The sequence below is a fragment of the Lissotriton vulgaris genome, chromosome 5 (assembly GCF_964263255.1).
Source record: "Lissotriton vulgaris chromosome 5, aLisVul1.2, whole genome shotgun sequence".
NCBI classification, from domain to species: Eukaryota; Metazoa; Chordata; class Amphibia; order Caudata; family Salamandridae; genus Lissotriton; species Lissotriton vulgaris.
In genome coordinates this window covers 1,163,594,808-1,163,616,686 of record NC_141693.1, presented here as the reverse complement: position 1 = coordinate 1,163,616,686, position 21,879 = coordinate 1,163,594,808, and the positions used below count along the sequence as shown (strand labels likewise).

General features: G+C 44.3%; 1 protein-coding gene across 1 annotated transcript; it reads left to right on the top strand.

The window, feature by feature from the left end:
* The first annotated feature begins 1,264 nt into the window (after positions 1–1,264).
* Positions 1,265–2,401, top strand: LOC147712149 (prolactin-releasing peptide receptor-like). The gene has a single exon (XM_086920297.1). It carries the CDS (start codon positions 1,265–1,267, stop codon positions 2,324–2,326), a length of 1,062 nt encoding a protein of 353 aa, XP_086776423.1. The 3' UTR covers positions 2,327–2,401.
* Positions 2,402–21,879: the final 19,478 nt, after the last annotated feature.

The window sequence follows — 21,879 nt, the reverse complement described above, 5'->3', positions numbered from 1 at the left end:
ACAAGTTTTCATTCATTCATTCATTCAGAGGACCATTCATACACACCTACATGTTTTACAGACACCCTAGAGGCCCGGCACCCCCCTTGGCGGGAATACGCAGATGTTCTTAACCTCTCCTTGTTCCTCCAAGGAGCACCCATTAGTTTACACCCCCATGTTGTAACATGCTCCTGCCACTCATGTCCCCACAGTTCCCGTTCCCGCCAGCCAGGGAATTCCTGATGATATTGACTGGTGTTTTAATTTATGATGAATACATTGGCTACTCCTTTACAAGATAAAGGGATTAAGGTTCTATCCTTTCCTTATTTCCTTTTATTTGATTCCCCACTATACCCTCCATAGCACTGTGTGATCGGCTTCCAAACTTTAATCCATGTCGATACATTGAGATGTGTTTGTTGATCCACTATATGAATATGATTAGTACTGTATCCTGTTCCATATGTGAAGATTCTTGTTTAAAAATGCTAATAAAGAAATTTGAAAAAAGTAATGATAATAGGAACAATAATAACAATAATAATTACATTAATAAATAACAGTCTGATTAATATTCGTTAATAACGATACAAATTACTCCCATAATCATAAAGATCAGCACAGCCTATACCGACCTAACCAACATTAACCATCTTAACATTGAAATAATAATAATAATAATAATAACAACAACAACAACAACAACAACAACAACAACAACAACAACAACAACAACAACAACAACAATAATAATAATAATAATAATAATAATAATAATAATAATAATACCACTGAAATGTAAATGTAAATGTAGTATACTTGTAAAGAGCACAGCTGCCCCAGCAATGGGGCGTCCCGGTGCTGTATACCGCTGTGGAACCCTTCCTGGCTTTTCCCTGTGAGATGCTCCTCCCGGGCACCCCCCAAGGTGAAGCCAGGCATCCCAGCGTTGTTGGGGCCGTTGTGGAGATTAAGCAAGCTATTGCCCAGAGTGGGACCCATGATTAGAGTAGGCGCCGAGGCGAGAGAATTATCGAATCCGCGGACATTGAGCCCAAGACCCTACCACGTCGGGAATTGAACCCTGGTCCCGGGCCTGATCTCTACTTCAGGGTCTGGCGCTTCTAACCAGTGAGCCACACTTCTCCAGTGTTGTGGATTACAGACATATTTATTTTAGCAAATATTAGCAAAGGGCAAGCTCTGCCAATAATTCTAATAAAATGCACCTGTCTCTGGCAATATGTTCTAATGGAGTGTTTATTTCCTCAGATCAAAGATGGAGGATGCCGACGGAGAGACCGGGTCAGGTCACGTCACAGTGATCCCGCCCCCGCCGGCCCCGCCGAGCTATGCAGGAAACGAGACATCCGCTACCTTCGAGGGGTTGCAGCTCATCCAGCAGCTAAAGGCCTTCATCATCCTTCTCTATAGTGCTGTGCTGGTCGTTGGGCTCGCGGGCAACTGCCTGTTGGTCTGTGTCATTGTGCGTGTCAAGAAGTTGCACAACGTCACCAATTTCCTGATTGGCAACCTGGCCTTCTCGGACCTGCTAATGTGCTCCACTTGCATCCCTCTCACCTTGGCTTACATCTTGGAGCCACGCGGCTGGGTATTTGGCAGCACAGCCTGCTACCTGGTGCTGTTCCTGCAGCCTGTCACTGTGTCTGTCTCGATCTTCACCATGGCCGCCATTGCCGTTGACCGCTATATCGTCATCATCCACCCACTTCGACGCCGAATATCCCTCCAACTGAGTGCCTATGTCATGATGTTTATCTGGATCGTGGCCTGCTGCCTGGCTCTCCCTGCCACAGCCCACACGTACTATGTGGAACTTAAGGAGCAAGGCGTGACTCTGTGCGAGGAGTTCTGGGGCAGCCAGGAACCACTGCGGCAGACCTATGCTTTCAGCCTGCTCACACTCACCTACTTTGCCCCTCTGCTGGTCATCCTGCTGTCCTACACTAAGATCTCCCTCAAGCTGAAAAACCGGGTTATGCCAGGAAGTGTCACCCAAAGCCAGGCCGATTGGGACAAGGCGCGACGCAAGCGAACCTTCAGCCTTCTGGTCACTGTAGGCCTGGTGTTCGGGATCTGCTGGCTTCCTCTGCACGTTTTCAACACGCTCCGTGACATCAATATCCACCTAATTGACAAGTACTACTTCAACCTGGTGCAGCTGCTATGCCACTGGTTCGCCATGAGCTCGGCCTGCTACAATCCATTCATATACGCTTGGCTCCACGACAGCTTCCGGGAGGAACTCAAAAAGCTGGTGGTTTGGCAACGCAAGGTTGCGCCTTACACGCAAAGCGTCACGCTGAGTGTGGTAATCTGACACCAGTGAGGACTGCCCAACTGTCCGCTCACTTTTATGACGTAGGAGTTTGATGGACATAAACAGTGACAGGGGTTCTAAAACAGACTTGAAGATATCTCTGAATGATTCCCAGTTCCTTGGGTCTGTGAAACAGAGCACTGATTCCTCCTGATCCCACAAAACCTCCTTTTCCACATCTTTGGCCACAAACGAGAACAGACCTGATGACTTTTTGTAGGTTCTGCATTGGAATAAAGGACACTTTTGTATTCTGTGAGTGTGCTAAGGAGTGGTGCAAGTTTTTAATTTCTACGGTGGTTGGGCGGGGGGGGGGGAAGGGGCGGTGAATACAACCAGTGAGCAGGGACACCTGAGCTGTAGTTGCAGATTACTGGTGTTGCCAAACTGAGCAATGCTGAGCAGATCCCAATACAGTCCTGTGCCCCAATTCACGTATCTGCCGCTATTAGGGTTCCAGGTAGCAACTGGTTAACATTTAAGTGAAAAACATAATTGCTGGCAATTCGCAATGCTTTCTCCAGGAGTAACCCACATTTACAATGGCAAACACGTATGGTTTTCATGAGGCTATATTGTGTTTCAAGACGTCTCATTATAGAAAATTTGTTACTCTATTAGCCCTGTAGATAATGTAATAATATATTCCAACATTTTTGTGGAGCACGTCTACCACTTTTATTGTCCTTCAGTGCTTTGGGGGGGAAAGTGCCCTTCTGGCCTCTGGGATTTTCATCGGCCAGAGTCAAGGGGATTTTGGGGTGCTGAGTTTGACTCTGGAAGCTCTGGATTGCTTTGTAACAGTTCGTATTAGACAATTGGACAGATTGGTTGTGGCTGATCATCTCAAGGTTCTTTGTAGCACATTATGTGTATGGTTGTGTGTGCCAATGGAATTCACTGTTAGTTTCCTGTCATTGGGGGTGAACAGGTGAGAAGAATGTGCCCGAAACCGATAGCATTAACTGATTATGTTTCTTATTTGATGCAGTGCTATGCCCACGTGGTCGTGGTATGGCTAAACGAGGCTATTCAGAAATGTTTTGATATTGATGTTGGTGAGAGGAGGTGTTACATCCTGGTAGGGAATTCCAGAAGACTTGGATAGGTTACAGATGATAAGTGTATTCTTCTTAGATAGTTAGATAGGTTTTCCAGTATATATGTAATCAAAGCCCCACCAGGAGCATCCTCTCTGCTGCTCAGCACAGTATAATCAATAAAAACTGCAGTAGAAAGATTGCAAATGCACATAAGTATGAAAAAACATACTAAAAATAAGCAAAGTGAAATGTGACATAAAAATAAGCAATGAAGGAAAAACATGTAATAAAGTGCAAAATGAGAACAGTATGACAAATAAGACACACACACATCTCCTTCCTTAGCAGAGAAAATTGAAGTAAGAAGTTTCAAAAGGAAGGAAAAAGTAAAAACAGAAAGGCAAATTGAGAAAATTACATAAGCAAGAAGTAATAATACCACGAAGATGAACAAGAAGTAATGCACGAGTGTGACCACCACAACTACACCAACTGGCCAGGCTAGCAAGAAGTATGGAACCACTGAACACAGCAACAGGAAGAAGGAAACAAGGAAGAAACAAAGTAAACAACAAAAACAGGTGGCATACACCTAACACATCCACCAAAAGGAAGACACGTAGAAAAGGTCTGCGGTCTGCGTAAACTGTCCCACACCGAAGATAAGAGTACAGTCACACCTAAAATTAGACCACAAGTGAAGAATTGCAGGGAAAGTGCGATCTGGGAAACTGAACTAGATAGCAAAGAAAATTCAGTAACACCTTAAACTAGACCACATAAGTAAACCTGCGTGCAATAAGACAGTAAACAGTAAATATCAAGTACTCATGTAAAGAATCAGAGGAACAAACATGCTCCATGAAAATGCGATCTGGGTAAACTGACCTACACAGCAAAGAAGTTCAGTCACGCCTCAAGTTAGACCACATATGAAACTGCAGGAAAATACGATCTGGGTAAACTGAACTACACTGCAAAGAAATTCAGTCATGCCTCAAGTTAGACCAAGTAAGAATACCTGCGCACTAAATAGAAAATGCACTGTAAGTATCATTATGAAAACATCAGAGGTACAATAAAAAAATTGATCCAGGAAAAGTGCGATCTGCGTGATATGAACTGCACAGCAAAGAAAAAATCCAGTCACATCTCAAGTTAGACCACATACAAAACCTGCGCACAAAATATTAAGGGCACTGTAAAAATCATGTAAAGAACCAAGTAAAAGGAGTAATACTCCACATCAAAATACAGACAACAAAACATGAGAAAACTTGCATGGCAAGCCAAAAATACATAACTAATGCAGTTGCATGTAAAGAAATATGATTAAAGGTACATCCAAACTAAACTAAGTCAGATACATAAGTAAACAATAAGCATGGTGACATAGCAAAAATCAGTAGGTATACAGGCAATAAGGCAATAAAATAAGTAAAAACAGTATTTGTTACAGCAATAAATGAGGAGGTTGATGTAAGTTTCAAAAACAATAAATTAAAACAAACAAAGTAGTCACCGTGGTCATTAGGAAGCTAGATGAACCAAAGAATCAGTCCGTAGATATGAAGCAGGACCACAAGATATATTCAAAGACACGTGGTCGGAAGTGGTAGCCTGTACATGGAATAGCACGAACAACTCTGGATTACTTAATGCAGGATGAAAACCACGATGCAGAAAGAAAATAAAACAGCAAAGCGTCTCCAGATCGATGGCAAGAGGAATGTAGACAATGTAAAATTGCCCCGTGAGATACCTCCAAAGACCAAACTAAAAGTCGTAGGTTTATCGAAGAAGGTGTGCGCCTCACCGCGCAGGAGATACTCACAAATTTAGAGAAAATGCTGCTGGTCCGATCATGGCATTGCTGGATATTTGAAGAAGAGCGCGCTGAATCGTGACGTTGCTGGTACTTGAAGAAGAGTGCGCTGAACACATTCAAAGTACGTAGTTGCAAACTGGAGACTGCGCATAACTACTGCGCACATGCCAAACACAAGATGGAATCATGTAGGGGACGCAATGCCGGGTGGCTGCAGGCACGTCTTGGCAGTACATCATGGAAGCAGCAGGGCGCTGCGCGATGAGAGGACAGAGCTCGCGCTGCCACCAACAGACTTTGTGAGTAGAAATGGTTTGATCAAATTTTATGGCGCAGCAAAGAAATGTAAAGGCCAAGTTCACAATAACACAGCCCATCAAAATTGCGTACTCAGCGATGTTGCACAAAATAAAACAAGAAAGTCGCTGAAATGCTGTAAAAACACACCAGTATTTACCACATAAACTGTTAAAGATTTGATTTCTGACCATTAGAGGTTGTAAATAGAAGCAGTAAAAATACGCCTTGTAAAAGGTAGCTGTGACTATGTGTGAGCTGAAAGCATACGAGCTGACATAGGCAGTAAAACACAAATCCAGTAAATAGCAGTAATGTTAAAAGTAGTAGAAGTCAGAAATGAGGAAACAGCAGAAGGTTGTAGGAATCAGGAAACCAATACTCTGTTTATGACATCAGGAATCAGAAAAAGAAGCAGGTAGCAGGAAACGTATATCCTGTTTGAAGCAGGCAAAGGACTTGGGTATATCCTGTTTGAAGCAGGCAGTAGGATTTATGCAGAAGAAGCAGGTTATAGGAAATCTACGCCTTGTCCATGGGCTGTCCGTTAAAATATGGACACTGGTGGGGCGGGAGGGCGTAAAATCCTTAAGTAGGTTCGTTTTGAGTAAAATCATGAATAAAAGTACCTTTAAAAAGCTTGAAGAAGGTCCTCCCGCGTAGTTTTAATTCCACCTCGTCGCCAAATTTATGTTACATCCTGGTAAGGAATTCCAGAAGACTTGGATAGGTTACTGATGATAAGTTTATTCTTCTTAGATGGTTAGATAGGTTTTCCAGTATATATGTAATTAAAGCCCCACCAGGAGCATCCTCTCTGCTGCTCAGCCCAGGATCCAACTGACAGTCCACTCACAGCATACCAAACACTCCAATGACATCACACTCACACTAACATTCCACTCCCACTGGCTGAACGGCAGAGGCAGAGAAACAGGGAAGACGTAAGGAAAAACCTTAGATATAACAGAATGTAGTGATGCTGTTGAAGTGACAACTTATAACCAAATATATGTATTTGATGCCATGTTGTGGGTATGTTGGTGCCAGGGTTGTGTCTGATGTGTTCTGTTGGTGTAATGTGAAGGCTAATTATACTGATTACAGGTGTGGGGCACCACGGCTTGGCCAAGTACATGAATCTTGTGATGTGTTGTGTGTATCATGATGCTAAGGAATTGTACCTACAGTGTTTGGTTGGCCGTGCCGATCAGGATTGATTTTGAGTTAGGGACACTTGGCAAGCTGTTTGGCTTTGCTGCCATTCTGTATGTATAGAGAGTCAGAAGGTTGGTCTAATATGCTCTGTTGGGGTGGAGGAAACTATACGTGCATCTGGATAGGATTATGGAAAATGTATTGTCGGATGGTAATTGTTGGGAGTTAAGTGTTAGTCAGCCATAGGGGATAAATAAATGAACTGTGCTGGCGGCATGTGAAAATACCTGTGTAATATATTCTGATGCATGTTGGTTTGTCCAGTAGGACCGCCGAGAACAATGCAGTCAGTTGTAAGCCTCCCAGGCCATTAGAAAGACTTGCAGACCAGATGCCAATGAACTAAACAAAGCTTTGAATAAAAAATGAGTAACTAGTCCCTTCATATGGGGAAGGGACGATGAGACGGGGATTCGGTGCCACCACCGGCGACCAATGAGATTCACCAGCTGATGCTGTAATGGCTCTCGGTGTACTTTGTGTCACATGACATTTGAATCTGGAATGTGCCATAAAGTGATGCCACAGCAAGTACCGGGTTAATTTCTGCTTCATCCAATGAGGTTGAGTGAATGCACCTGGGGTTGTTAAATGGGGCGGAAGGCACCGAGTAGGTAAACAGGGCTGCATGAGATCTTTTAGAAGAGGACTGTGCAGAAGGCTTGTGTGAAGAGACTAGGAGCTGTACTCCCTATTTCATAAAGCAAACAGGCATTGGCAAAGCCAATAGGTCTTGCCTATGCAAAAGCTATTGGCATTGCTAATGTGAATTAGCCATGTTGTACACCAGCATGGCTGTTGTTCAGCATAGCTAAAAGTAAGTGGCAAAGAGGAGAGTGGTGTGAAATGAAGTGGAGTATTGTAGCGTGGAGTAGAGTAGAGTGGACTAGAGTTAAGTGGAGTGTCAGACAAGGAAAACAAAACAAAAAGGTCCCTCTGAAGACAGAGCCTGACATTTTACCTGTCTTTGAATGCACAGCAAATGTTACAGGAACAAAATGTAAAGGCCCGTTTACTAAGCGAGCACTTGTGGAAGAATCCAGTAAATGGGCCATGCTCCACAGGAGGGTTTAACTCAAGCTGCACCGCCTAAAACAAATAAAGCTAGCAAATAGAAAGCAAGCAACTGTGAGTAACAAAACACAAAGCCTGTGGTAAACAATGGGCGGAATGCGTTCCCAGGGAAGCTTTCAGAATGTTTCCAAGAAGTCTTTAGCAACCAGGCATCAATCTAATAAAGTGCTCCAGAATTCTTCTTCTCACGTAATTGAGTGATAAAACAGTCCGTGGTAAAGCAGTGATTGCCCAACATCTGTAGAGGGTTCTGGTTTAACCCGTTGGCTGCTGCCGTCGGCCAACGGTCGTCGCGTGCACTACCTTGGTAGTGCTGCGCCCGTCCATTGGCCGAGGGTGCCCCACCCGTTTTTTGAACGTTCAGCACTGGAGCTGAACGTTCGACGCAGCCAACGGGTTAAACCTTTCACACCTCATGGCCGAGCTGAATTAAGCTCTGGTTCCAGAGTGTAAAGATATTCATGTACAGAATAACCCATAGGGCACCTTCTCCTCCCATTATAAAATATTGTACATATTTCAATGGAAAATCTTTCAGTATTGTAACTTGCTTTCCCTCCTTACAAATTGATAAGTAAATCTTTTCTGTGACAGAAAGGACAGCTTTCCGCCAGCTTAACTCCTGCATTGTATCTTTTACCAGTATCTTCAGTTCTTTTTCTTTACTTGGAGCATAGATTTCAACTTTTGCTGGAGGTTTTTTTTATCCTCTCACTTAACCTAAAGGCAAATTGTGTTCATGGAGAATGGGATGGGGGAGTAAAAGGGTTTGGATTGGGAGCTTATCCTATTTCATAACTTTGTCCCAAAAAAAGTATATGATATGTCTTCCTTTAGAACAAATGCAGTTAGGTGTGTTATTTCTGGCATACTGCCGATTGCTAATTAATGTAAAGTTCCAAATGCAACTTTGGATCAATTCTTTTCACAAAATGTTTCATGTAGACATAACTAATGTTAGCCTGTGATTGTATCACCTTGAATGAACACTTTGTGTGCCTTTCCTCAAGTACTGAATAGCATGTTTCAACACCCCATCAGGGGTAACAAGCGCTATATAAATACAAACCTTTGTCCTCCTCTATCCTTCTGCTATCACTCCAAACCCAAATAACTGACTAACCTATCCACCACTTAAAATGTACTTGCATGTTTCACTATACTAATTCAACACTAATCCTCTATGGCTCCTAGAGTAGGGTGCTACCCGCCGAAAAACGCTTTGACGCCTCGTCAGGGGTAGTAAATGCTATATAAATGAGCGTGCTACCCTGCCGAACAATGCTTTGAAGCCTCGTCAGGGGTAGTAAACGCTATATAAATGCACTTACAATACAATACAATACAATTAGAGGCATAAGCTTGGTAACGGTTTTCATGGCCCCTGCCCTGAGCCCTAAAACAGCTCCCCGTCGCGAACCCCCTGACCCTTATTATTAAATAGCTGACCCCTGCCCTGAGCCCTAAAATTGTTCCTCAGCATGACCCCCACCTGGTCCCCAGCCCTTCGAAATAATACTCGTCCCCTGTTCTAAACTCTAAAAACAGTACCCCTGCACGACCCCCACCACCCCGGCCATGAGCCGTTTTTATAAAAATACCCATCCACTGACCTGAACCCTAAAACAGTGCCCCTCAATGACCCCCCTTTAGCCCTTTCTAAAAATACCCTAAAGCCCTAAAACCGTACGCCTTCCCCCTAGAGCCCTAAAACCGCCCCTCCACCCCAGGCCCAATCCCCCTTACCTCACTCACAACGACAATGAGGTGTCTCTTCAGGTACGGCACAGGTTGTAAAAAGGAAGCGAAGGGTCTCTCCCTTTCCTCTAATGATACCAATAGCCTTAACAACGTTGGAAGCTGTACCACGCATATGGCCCACATGCCAGCATATTTACCATGCATATGCCCTGACCAACAGTATCACGCATATGTCCTTATCATGCATATCTTTGCAACATTTATTTGTTGTAAAGGCAAGTGTGGTAATTTGCGTTGTAAAAAAATGTGTGGTAAAGACTATCTATGCGTGGTAAAGGTGCATGCGTTGCAACTCATGCGTGGTAACAGCCTCGGTGTAATAGCTATTTTCCTTCTTGTCATGCACAAGGCATATCCAACAACCCTCCAGCATCGTCTGCTGGACAAGAGTCACCTGTGGTGTGGTAAAAGTGCGGAACACAGCACTTTCCTTATTCATCTGCACCTGCGAGGACATTTCCATGCTTGAAGATGTAGTGATTCGAGAGAGAATCAGTCTAGCAAAACGAAGATTTACCGTACCAAAACATTTGGAAACTGCCCTTCTGCGGGTGAGAGGCAGTGCCAACCCCAATACTGTGCCAGGAGAAATTATAACTGCTGAGCTGGTGGCTTCCATTCCACTGTGCAAGTAGCAGGTAACATGTTCCCGCATCTGGCTTTACAAACCAGAAGATTCCTTAGCTCTTTTTACTTTACTATTATTTCGTATCAAAAACATCACCTCTACACTAATGTGTAAACGGTGTGGCACTCAGTACTTGATCAGTGCTTCGCTACACATCAAGTAAATGACGAAAACCACAGCTCTTGGAGCGAGTGGTTTGACGCCTCATTAACTCCCTAATGCACCGTAGACACATTGGCAAAGCCAGTAAGATACTACAGTGAAACCTATTGTTGTTATATAGCTGCTGTGAATGTGCTTGCATCCACAAAGGTCATCTTGAATGGGTTTGTTAAAAAGATACAATACATTCAAAGATTACCGTAATGTATGCCGGCACCCGCTGCAATTTTTTTTAATGCATTTGTAATATTTTAGCAAACCCCTTCAAAGATGGCTACCGTGGATGCATCTGCATCTTCAGCACTTATCTTTGAATTGATTTGTTCACATAATAGAAAACCAATTTTATGCACACTTGTGGGTGGCCATTTTGAAATGGGGAAAACATTTTAAGATGGATGCCAGTTGATTTTGCGCTACGAAGAAAAAAGTGGGAGCATGTTACGGAAGGTGACAAGTAAAGAAGGGCAATGGGGCAATGGAGGAGCAGGAGTGGGGGTAATAAAAACAATTAGCAGGATTGGGAGGGGCAGGAGAAGCAACAGCTGAGCTGGAGCCACATGGAGAATGTGGGTGCTTGGGAAAGTAAAGGGGAAAGCAGCACACAGGAGAGAATGCAAGAAAATACCAGTGGTGGCTGGTGGATTTTAAATGTGGTGGGGGTGGAAATTTTATACTGGATAATAATGTGTGAGTGCAGCGAGTCAGCAAGGACTGAAGAAGGAGGGATTCTACAACCGTAAGAATATGTTTTGAAAAAATTGTTTAAATGGTGTATACATTTAAACAATTACAACATACAGTCAGTCGTTGGAAACTTTGCAGTTCCGTGTAAGGCAACGAACAACAGAACAATGTGCAATGTTTTCACCTTGACATAACCTCACATGTAAGTATGCACAGACATCATGGTCGGCTTTAGCGCTGGTGGCGTCCTGTGTGACAATCCACGGACTCCCTCGCTACCTCCCTTTAACAGTGCCCCCTCGAGTCTCCATAACCACTCTCTTACAGATGTATTTAGTTATATAGCGTCATCTGTACCAGTGTAGGGTGTCGGAGCACTTTGCATCACCCACACATTACCCAGAGACAATTAATCATGTGTGTGTATATCAGTGTATAGGAAATGTTACATAAGCCATAAGGCTACAAGGTGAGTCACATGTCATCTATACTGGTAAAACAGTATTGTTTAAGAGTGCCTGGTCTGGAGAAGCACGGAATCAGAATTTAAAACTTAACCCCATGGTTGGTGGTTACATTTAATAATGAGGATTTTATTTTACCAGCATTTGAACCCTTTTTGAAACATTAGAATATTGAAAGATGGAGGAAAAAATCATAATGCTCTAAACCAGTGTTTCCCAAACTGGGGTCCCCGGACCCCCAGGGGTCCGTGACACATTCCTAGGGGGTCCGTGGGCAGCAGTTTTAAAAGCACAGCAAAGTTTCTTGTATAATTAGCAGAGTTCGAGCAACAATAAAAGTGTCAAGATAATGCCAGTGATTAATGTACCTGCTGGAGAGAGAGGAGAGTTTTGTTCAGTGGCAGCTTTGACTTAACTAATGTAGCACAGAGGGTTAATGTGCCTACTGCAAAGAACTTGTAACAAGAAGAATTTATGCGCATAGGTCCGTGGTTACTGCATTTGTCACAGAGATTCTTTTGTTACGGTGCACTTCATAAGTGACAATCGTAATCTAGCTGAGAGACCTATAAAAAGATTTGTTTGGGAAGAAATACATTTTTAATGTAAAAGTCAGTGCTAGCCACTGTGTTATGTTCTGAATCCTGAGTTTGTGCTTTTCCAGACCAAGCACTCTTTAAAACTGCCTATCAGTATGAATGACATGTTAATACTACACCTTGTATTAACCTAACCTTATGTACCATTTTCTACACACTGATGTTTTGCAATTTGCTATTTAGAATGGGCATTCCCTTCCAAATAGCGAGTCTCAAAACCATGCACAAATGTTTTGCGACTGCAATTGCGGTAGCAAAACACTCGCATTTATCACTTACTTCAAGTAGATAGTAATGCATTCGCAAATGGGAAGGGGTTCCCCGGGGACCCCTTCCCCTTTGCAAATGCATGCAAAATTATTTTTTAAGGGCAGGCAGTGGTCCCAGGGACCACTGCCTGCCCTTAAAAAATGAAACAAAACCGTTTCATTTTCTTTTTTTAATGCATGGAAAACAGGCTGCATTTTATTTTTTTAAAACTGCTTTATTTAAAAGCAGTCCCAGACATGGTGCTCTGCTGATTCCAGCAGGCCACCATCCCTGGGAGGGCTGGCATTCCCAATGGGCTCGCAAATTGCGAGAGGTTCATTAATATTAATGAGCCTCGCAATTTGCAACCCCATTGGGAATCCCAAACAGTGTTAAACACACTGTTGTACATCTCATTTAGCGACTCGCAATTTGCCATTCGCAATGGGTCGCCAGTTGCGAAGCGCTAAATAAAATGGTCGTACATCTGGCCCCAAAATCCTTAGTACTTTGAGAATTTGTATTGTGTGCACATGTGTGTTTTTTTTATTACAGTTTTAATATTTGAAATTTAACTCATACAGATTGCTTGGGGGTCCCCGGCTTATAGTGGTGACTCAATGGGGGTCCCCATTGGTCAAAAGTTTGGGAACCACTGCTCTAAACTATTCCTTGCAGTTTGCATGCAGCTCTTTGATGACAAATATTATCTCACTGTTCCATGTTAGGTTTTAACTTCTACACTGCTAGTAACAGAAGGATCTCTCTGACAAAAGCACTGACCTGTTCAATCTATATGCACTTTGTGTTCTGCATGGTACACATTCTTTGCAGCAGGCACATTAACCCTCTGTGCTTCCATAAAAGGGTTAAAACTTCCACTTGACATAACTCATTCTCGATCCAGGAAGAACTTTAATCACTGGAGTTATCTTGACATTTTTAGTTTGGTATGAAAATTGACGGAGGCCAGCAATGCAGCAGCAGATGCTTTCAAACCCATAAAATCCTTTCCAAGTAGGGCGCCCCCTCAAAGAGTCAGCACCTCAGACAGACATAATAACAGTAAGATCTTTCTTTAAAACGTGTATTTGTGTACACGTTCTGCTAGCAATTGCTTTTTACAGTTCAATTGTTTGTCCCAGCCTTTTGGATACAGAAAATAGACTGATTCCAGCAGCAGGCAAGCAAATCTCCTTCATACTAAGTGGGCCCTCTAGTAAGGAGGCCACCTACTGCCGGCAATGCCTACTGATATATTATACCTTTCATCCTATTTATTTCCCACTGACATACCCAGGGCCTGCTAAGATTGGAACATAAGTGCCAGGTTTCTCTGTTTTTGCAGAAGCCACAAGAGCATCTCCTGCTGTCGTGCTCATTTATCTTTAAATCACGTTTTGCTTTGTGTACGTTTGCTCTTGTTGTCCACTAATGCCACACACATTAAAATATTTCCATAAAGTTGTACACGTAAATGTTTTTGAAAAGCTAGGGATGTTGCTTTTGTGTTGCAGTTGTCGAATGCAACACACCACAAGACCAGTGACTTGTTTTTTCAGAAGCCCATTTGTTGAAGTATTCATTGTCAAAAAGTATTCAGTATTTTATCACACTGTGATAAAAGAAACCACAGAATTAACTTAGGAGGCTGCTCCTGCATCCATTACTGGTGCATCTACTGCACCTTTTGTGAATGAATGGAAAGCCTTGGTCACCTGGGTAGGAAGTTAAGCAATTAGATGGAACGCGCAGCAGTTATTTAATTTCAGTTTGTTTTTATGCAGGAATGCATTTTTTAAGTGGCATTGTAATTGTTTAGGAGGAGAAAAACCATGTTTAATATACCTATCAGTATCTCTCACCTGAGTCTGACATTTTTCATTGAATATTGTACTACTCAACATCTATAACAACAATATTGTGGTACGAGTATCGAGGGACAAAATATCTAAAGGCAAGTGCATATATGAAGGTATAGGTTTAATATTCCTAACTCCACATATACGTACTTTGAAGATATATGCACCACGTAGGTACATACATGGTGGCGTTAGGAATAGAAAATCTATATGTATTTACCTGTTGAGTATTTATTTTCGATATATTCTGTTCTCTCTATTGTATTCTATCAATATTGTGGTTTCAATATTCAGGGGGCACACCTTTTTTGAAAGCTAGCATAATGCCCCGAATGCAGTGGCAGCTGGTGACATTTGAAAGTGGTGAGGCATAATAGTGTGGGATAAGTGCCATGTGGCGAGCAAGTGTAGTGAGAGAGCCTGACTGCCCCGGGGTTCAGGGGGGTTCTCCCCTGGGGAAAAGTTTGAAAAAAGAGTGGGTAAATGGTTCATTTTCAAGCACATTTGAGAAAGCAGGAAGGTTTATCAAGCAATGGTGAAAGTGTAGTTATGACATTAATAAAGAACCTCTGGGTGGCATTACTTGAACTGCAGACACTGTGGCAAGCTGGGATGTTCTGGACGTCTATTCCAAAGCCCCAGGTTTTATAGGTCCCTGTACATTGAGGAAGGTGGGGCAGTGGTACAGAGTCATATGCTAAGCTAGAACATCTGAAGGCTAGTCAATCATATGTCGGACCTCCCCGCGTTGTGTTGAGAATCACGCCGGGAGGTTTATTTTCCACGCTCGTGAAAGGCAATTGATGTTGCTGATCGCGAACGAGGAAAAAGTCTCGCTGGGATGTTGATTTTGCTCGCTCGCGGTCGCCAACTTGACTTTGAGGACCGCGAGCAAGCAAAAAATGCCAGCTACGTTATGCGTTTTTGCACTGTGCTACGTGCAATTCGCGTAGTGCATAGTAGTGCAAACTACGCACTCCCCGTGAGCGTAGCGTAGTACTATGCCCAGGGTTACCCTCAAGCTGAGCAGGTAGATTAACAAGGTGGTCCCCCATACACTGTGCATGCACTGGAAACATCATCACTAAGTCGGGGAGCGTTCTGCAGACTAATATAATGAGAGAGGGTGGACGATATTATGCATGGGCGAATTTTGCGAATTCGCGGATTTGCGAATTGGCAATCCGCAAAATTAGCGAATTAGCGCAAATTTGCAGATTTTTTTATTTTTGCGTGTTTGCGGGTGTTCGTGAGGCACTTTGCGTGTTCGCGGATGTTCGTGAGGCGCTTTGCAATTTCGCGGGGGGGGTTTGCCTGCTTAATCACTGCCACCCTCTCGTTTTTTATGCCCATCTGCCCTCTGTACCACTCATTTCTGTGCCCTTCTGCCCTCTGCCCCACTCATTTTTTGTCCCCTTCTGCCCTCTTTCCCACTTTTGTGCCCTTCTGCCCTCAGCCCCATTTAGAATGGCGCCGGCAAGCTGCCAGCACCATTCTAAAATAGCTAGAAATAGCTTCAACAGGAAGCACTAATAGATAAAGTAAAGCAGGTGCTCCAGTTGAAGGTCAAATTAAGTTACACAATCATTAATCACCCCAAGTTTTGGGTGATTAATGATTGTGTAACTGAATTTGATCAGCACCTGCTTTACTTTATCTATTAGAGCTTCCTGTTGAAGCTGACTTTTGTAACTATTTTAGAATGGCTCTGGCAGCTTGCCGGCGCCATTCTAAAAGAGTTACAAAAGTCAGCTTGAACTTTTGACCCAATCCGTTCCGCTCGCGGACTTTGCGGGAAATTCGGGTAATCTCGCGGATTGCGAATTTACCAAAAATTTGCGAAATCCGCGAGCGGAACGGATTTTCTGCCCATGCTTAGACGGTATATAATGAGGACCAGAACAGGATGAGGTGGCATAGTTTGACATGTGTAGTAAAAAGCTGAAAGGCACAGTTTAACATTGCAAATAAACTATTGTCAGTGTATCACAGTATATTTAAAATAGCACTTCACAACGTAACAATTGGAAGCATAACATAAAAAATCATATTAGACCATAGCATATACTACTGTCATGAAGGATAATTCTGGTATGCCACAGCTAGAATAATGTAGTGTAGCAAGTTACAGAGTTACAGCACAACATGGCAAAATAGCAGCATAATACACTCTACAGCGACACAGTTTAGTGCAACAAAACCCAGGATTGTGTTTAAGAACGATATTAATGTATTTACTCTGTAGAAAGGTCGGGCCTGATGCAGCGGCAGGAGGCTGTAACCTGAGTGCTCCGGGGTGCAGGCAGCGTGCCCAGGACGGATTGGTACTGCAGGCACTTGGGCATCGGTCGAAGGGCCAGTGTCTCAGTGCCCTCTGTGAGCCATTTTGTCCTCTTTCCCATTTCACAGAGAGCACTGGACAGGGAGAGGAAAGCAGCCTCGCTGTGCGACCGTTCAGTGATGATCAGCTGTGGCCTCTCCTTGACCCCTTGCCCTGCCAAGCAATCACGCTGATGGTGGGCTTGGGAGGGGTGATTATTTGCAAGAATCAGCCTCCCAGGGGGCCAGGTTTTGCTAAGGCCATTGAGCCATTTTCACTTCAGCCCCCCTAGGGCCTACGCAGCCCTGAAACAGTGTTTGCATTAACACCTCGCCCACTGCCCTACTCATTCAGGGCATAGTGGGCGAGGAAGAATGGGTCTCGCTGTGGGGGCCAGGTAATGTTGTGAACTGGCACCATTTTCACAAGCACAGCCAATCTGCAGGTGACAAGACATCAGGCTCTGAGCATGCCTGGCCGAGTGCTCCATCGCAGCTCACCCCTGGCACCTGAGCTCCTGAATCCTAAAGGCGTACCTGGGCTGTGCTTGGTTGGGTGGATCATTACAGCAGCTGAAACAGCTGCCCCTCTCTTCTCCCAAACACCTGGTACTTCATTCAGTATCCTGTGGGCCTCATGTGGAGGTGGGCAGATAAGGAGCAATGTGCCATACTATTACCAGCATGAGAGAAGCGATGGAATTGGTGTGAGCGGGCTTGTTTTGTGCTCACAAAGGACTGGGAGCCTGTGCCTGCTCTCCACCCAGCTGTGCAACACTGCTCGGGTTGAAGGCTGCTAACTGCGCATGGCGGTTTGGCCATCCTAAGACAGCCGGCCAAACCGTTTTGCATACTTAGAGTGTCCCAACCACTCCTCTTCCCCGGGTTACAACTGTCAATCGGTGATTGTCTGTCCCTGCCCTGCCTATTCAGCTCAGTAGACTCACTGGCAGCCTGGAGGATGAAAAATAAAATAATAATAAAATTGATATGATTTTATTTTTTATGCTTCAATTTACAGTGGAATGCTCCGCCTCCACCGAATGGTTTGTTAATCCTCTGAGAATGAAATGTGGCTAGTATTTTATAGAATCCTATTTATGGGTGGCTTTGAAGTTGGCCTTGCGGGAGTCTACTATACAAACTTAGGTTGTGTAGCGACTGTTTACTTTAAATATACAGGCGATGAATGGACAGCTGCGGCCGCTGCAGGTAGGACTGGTGGGGCCGGCTAGCGGGGGAATTTGAGAGATGCCACAAGGGAAAATTTAATAAATAATTATTTTCACTCATGGTCGTCTCTCGAAATTCCCCCTTGCCGGCCCTACCGCCTCACCGCTCTTACCTGCAGCAGCCGCGGCTGTGAATAGACTATTGCATGAGGAGTCTGATTACAGGAGGAAGACAGCAGAGTCATAGGAGAACCTTTTCCGGCGGGCCTGTTTTAAGTAATAATACAGCTAGTCAAGGAATTACTGTTTTGTTTTACTGTAGGGATTTTACTTTTTGTACCATTTTCTTACTCAGAACTATGTATTTTTTTCTTTAACTTCAGCAATACTGGTTGGTTTCTTGCTAAACATGCCGTGTGCATTCTTTAATTGAAAACTAGATTGTGCTCAACATGTTTATCCAAACATTTGTTTATAATGGTAATAAGCATCCAGACATTTACTGACACAATAATGGAAACTGCGTATGGTTTGGGCCTCTACCCGCTCTTTGTACCGGAACAATCATCTGTAGAGTGCCACAGGACTAGTGGAGTGCTGTATTTCTTGTCCGAGTCCCCCGATCGCGTCAGCAACTCAGAAAAACACAGGGAGCCAGACAAGCAATACCTAATAGATAACCCCTGCATTTGACAGTCAGCCATGGAGACCCACAGAGTCCAGGGACAGGGATGCAGTCACTCCAGTATCCTGGCTCCCCCTGGAAAATAAAGGAAAACAAGCCTTGCTGCCACCCTGTTCGTAGTCTAAAGATGGAACGAACATCAATGGAATTGTGTGTCTTCACCTCAGAGGCTCAGCCTGGTGCAGGCAGGAAAGATAATTAAGCACAGCTTCTATGGGATACAATTAATCATTGAAATACATTCCTGTCCCCTCAAATTGAGCACAGCTGTCTGGGCTGCTTTCAGGCCAATGGCAGCTGGTAACATTTGAAAGTGGTGGGGGCGTAAAATAATTGTCATACTGCACTTTGGCGAGCGAGCCTGAACTACCTACTGGGGTTTTGGGGGGTCCTCCCCCGTGAAATGTTTGAAAAACGAGTGGACAAATGGTGCATTTTCAAGCAAATTTGAGAAAGCAGGAAGGGTAATAAAGAAATGGTGAATCTGTCAGTTACGTGCTTCAAAATCAAAGCAGATCACCAGGTGGAAACAAAACTGCAGACAAGGACAAAAGATCATTAAGGGACATTCCACCAGTTTCTGCCACTCTCTGCCCTTTCCCATATGTGACACCTTCTGTCGATTCTTGCTTCTTCCTCCCTTCGTGTTATTCTTTTTCTATATAATTGCCTCGCTCATCAGTGTATGCGTTTGGGTGTGTGTTTGCGCATATGTGCCTCATATTCTGCACCATATATGTATATGTGAAAACCTGAATGCAGGGATGTGTGCATTGTCGACAGTTGTGTGTGGATTCTTGTGTGTTTTGTATACTTGGGAAATTGCAGTATTTATACGGGCAGAGTGCAAATTCTCAAGATCTGCTCTTGTGAGCAATGTGAAAACTGACAGTCTCTTGACATGGAGCCAGTGAGGGACTGGGCCTCATTACTAGTGCTATCGGCTTGCACCCAGCACCATGAGAGCTACCTCCAGGGATGTGGAGCTGACACCTCTTCAGAATTGAACCAAGGTCCCACTACGAAATGGGTAATTAGCAGGTCAATTGGTAATTGCGGGCCCAAACCACCCAATAATTCTCCCTTCCTTCCCGCTACTTCAGATGCTCGAAAGCTTTGAGGGGTGAAACAAGACCGTGAAAGGGGATCTTCAAAGCACTGGGCGGTGCAGTCTAAGAGGACTGGGCTATGAGTGTGGTGCCACTGAAATGTAATAGTGCAGCAGGTACAGTGGGCCAACTAGCAGTTATGACATTTTCATCAAAAACATTTGACTAGTTACGCATTTTACTAACTGCTGCACCTCTTGTTTTGTGCTCTCTTCTCTCGCTTTACAAAGCTACTGCCTCTCTCCCACCTTCTTTCACAGTATTTTATCTTTCTCTCTATATAAATATGGTGACACTCATTCTTTTCCTCCAGGGCTGTCGCCGTCTGCCTCTCACTACCCTGCCCCTTCTCTTCCTCAGTGTCTGTATGTTTCTGTTCCATCTCTACGTCTTTCTCTTTTCTCTCACTCTCTTGCCCTCTGCCCCCCACCTTCCTCCTGTTTCGTTTGCGCTTCTTCTTTTCCATTCTCTCTTGTCCCTGTTTCTCTCCTACTTTTCATTATCTTCTCCTCTCCCTCCACCTCCGCACACCCCGTCCCTTCTTGGCAGGTCTCTGCACCCTGTTCAGCTGTGCTAACATGTCCAGTTACTCGCCCTTCCAAGACTCGTCTTTCACCGAAGTCCAGGCCTAGAAACGGGAACAAGTAAGATTTACCGGCCCCCCCTCTCACCCCACTTCCTGTTACACAAACCCCAGCAGCCCACACACACACACGCTGACACACACTGAGAGCGCTCGGGACTGACACTCTGAGCACAGCCTGGCAGCTACGTCCTATGCAGAGAGAGCCGGGGTGAGGCTTGAGGGGGGAGGCGGGGTCTCGGTCCCGTTACCCCGGAGCACTGAGAGGGCTCGAAGTTTGTTTGAAGGAAAGTTGAGCTTGTATGAAAAAAAGTATGCGAGGTGTCAGAGCGCACAGGACCCCCGCCCAAGCCCGGTTCTAGAGGGTGGGCCGGGTGGGCCAGGCCCACCCAAATAAGATCCTGTCCCACCCAAGGCCATTCAGAAGTTGAAAACCAGGGGCACATATCTGGGTCAGCTTTCCTGCTACAGCTCGAATGTGAATCTCTGCAAGCCACAGTGTTAGCCGATCCATTGTCATGGGCAGAATGACAATGGGCCAGCAGTGCAGGCACAGCATGGTGCACATCCTATCCCAGACCTCAGGAGGTGACTTTGAGTCTCCGGGAGCTGCTGATGCTTTTGAGCAGCACAATTAACAAGTCATAGGCGGGGATATGGCCTTTAGTCCCCCGCACCAGGCCTCAATGATCACCTAGGAAAGGTACAGGGGAAGGGGGGGGGGGGGTAGGACCAGCATTCTTGGTTTTAAAACTGTGCAGTGACATGCCAGATTGATATTGGGAGTTTCACTCTTATGAAATTCCATCCATTTGTAGATTGGGGAGGGTGCTGTTCACAGCTAAGTGTGATGGAACTTCAGAAAAAAAACACTAAGGACTGAAATAACTTTTCATTTAAAGACAAGCTTGTGCAATGCAATAGGCCTAGCATCTGAGCAAGTATGAGCTATTAACATTGTAAATGACACTGCCTTTTATCTATGCCTTTTAAAAACCTGCAAGCAGTGTGTAAACACACGCTATTTACTGTGCAGGTTTTCTTAACACATATATAAAAGGCATTGTCATCTACAATACCATATTGCATTGTTAATGCTCTTCACAGTGTTGTTTATTCCATAAATTGTCCTTTCTGTGCCTCCCCTCTTGCGCCTTTTCCGTCATTCTCTCCTTTTCCGCTTCCGTCATTCTCTCCTTTTCCGCCGTTCCTCCCTCCCTGCACTATTTATACAGTTTAAACAGCAATGTATTTAAAATAAAACAAATGAATGCAGCTCTGCACATGCTTCTTGGCGTTTGGATCTTTCACAGAAACAGGCTGCATCTAGCGAATACTGTAAAGCACTTTTGAGTGTGACATCGCAAATATCATCATGTATAATGGTTCTCATGACTGGCTAGGCTGCGTGAGTAATGTTCCTGGAAGTACAGTAATGATGGTGAAAATCAAAAACAGCTCTTCGTACAGGGAAATGAAAGAATAACTGAGACTTAATCCTATGTTACATTCAAGTTGCAGATGCCTGGGGCCTTATTTATGAAGGACTTGCGCCGCCGGTGCGTCACTTTTAACATGGGAAAAAGTGACGCACCGGCGGCGCAAGTCCTTCATAAATAAGGCCCCTGGTGCGCAGAATGGCTGCTGTCGCAAAGCACAGTGAAACTGGCTGGTCGGTGTTGGCACGAAAAACACTCTATTACGTCACCAATTTTCTTACTGACATTAACATGGTAGTCCAAACACCTCCATAGAAGAAAGACTTCTGTGCATGGCCATAGCTTAGAGTTGTATAGCAGCCAAGAAGAGTGGG

Bases quoted from the DNA above. Each gene is read 5' to 3' on its own strand.
- LOC147712149 (XM_086920297.1), top strand. From the start codon at position 1,265: ATGGAGGATGCCGACGGAGAGACCGGGTCAGGTCACGTCACAGTGATC.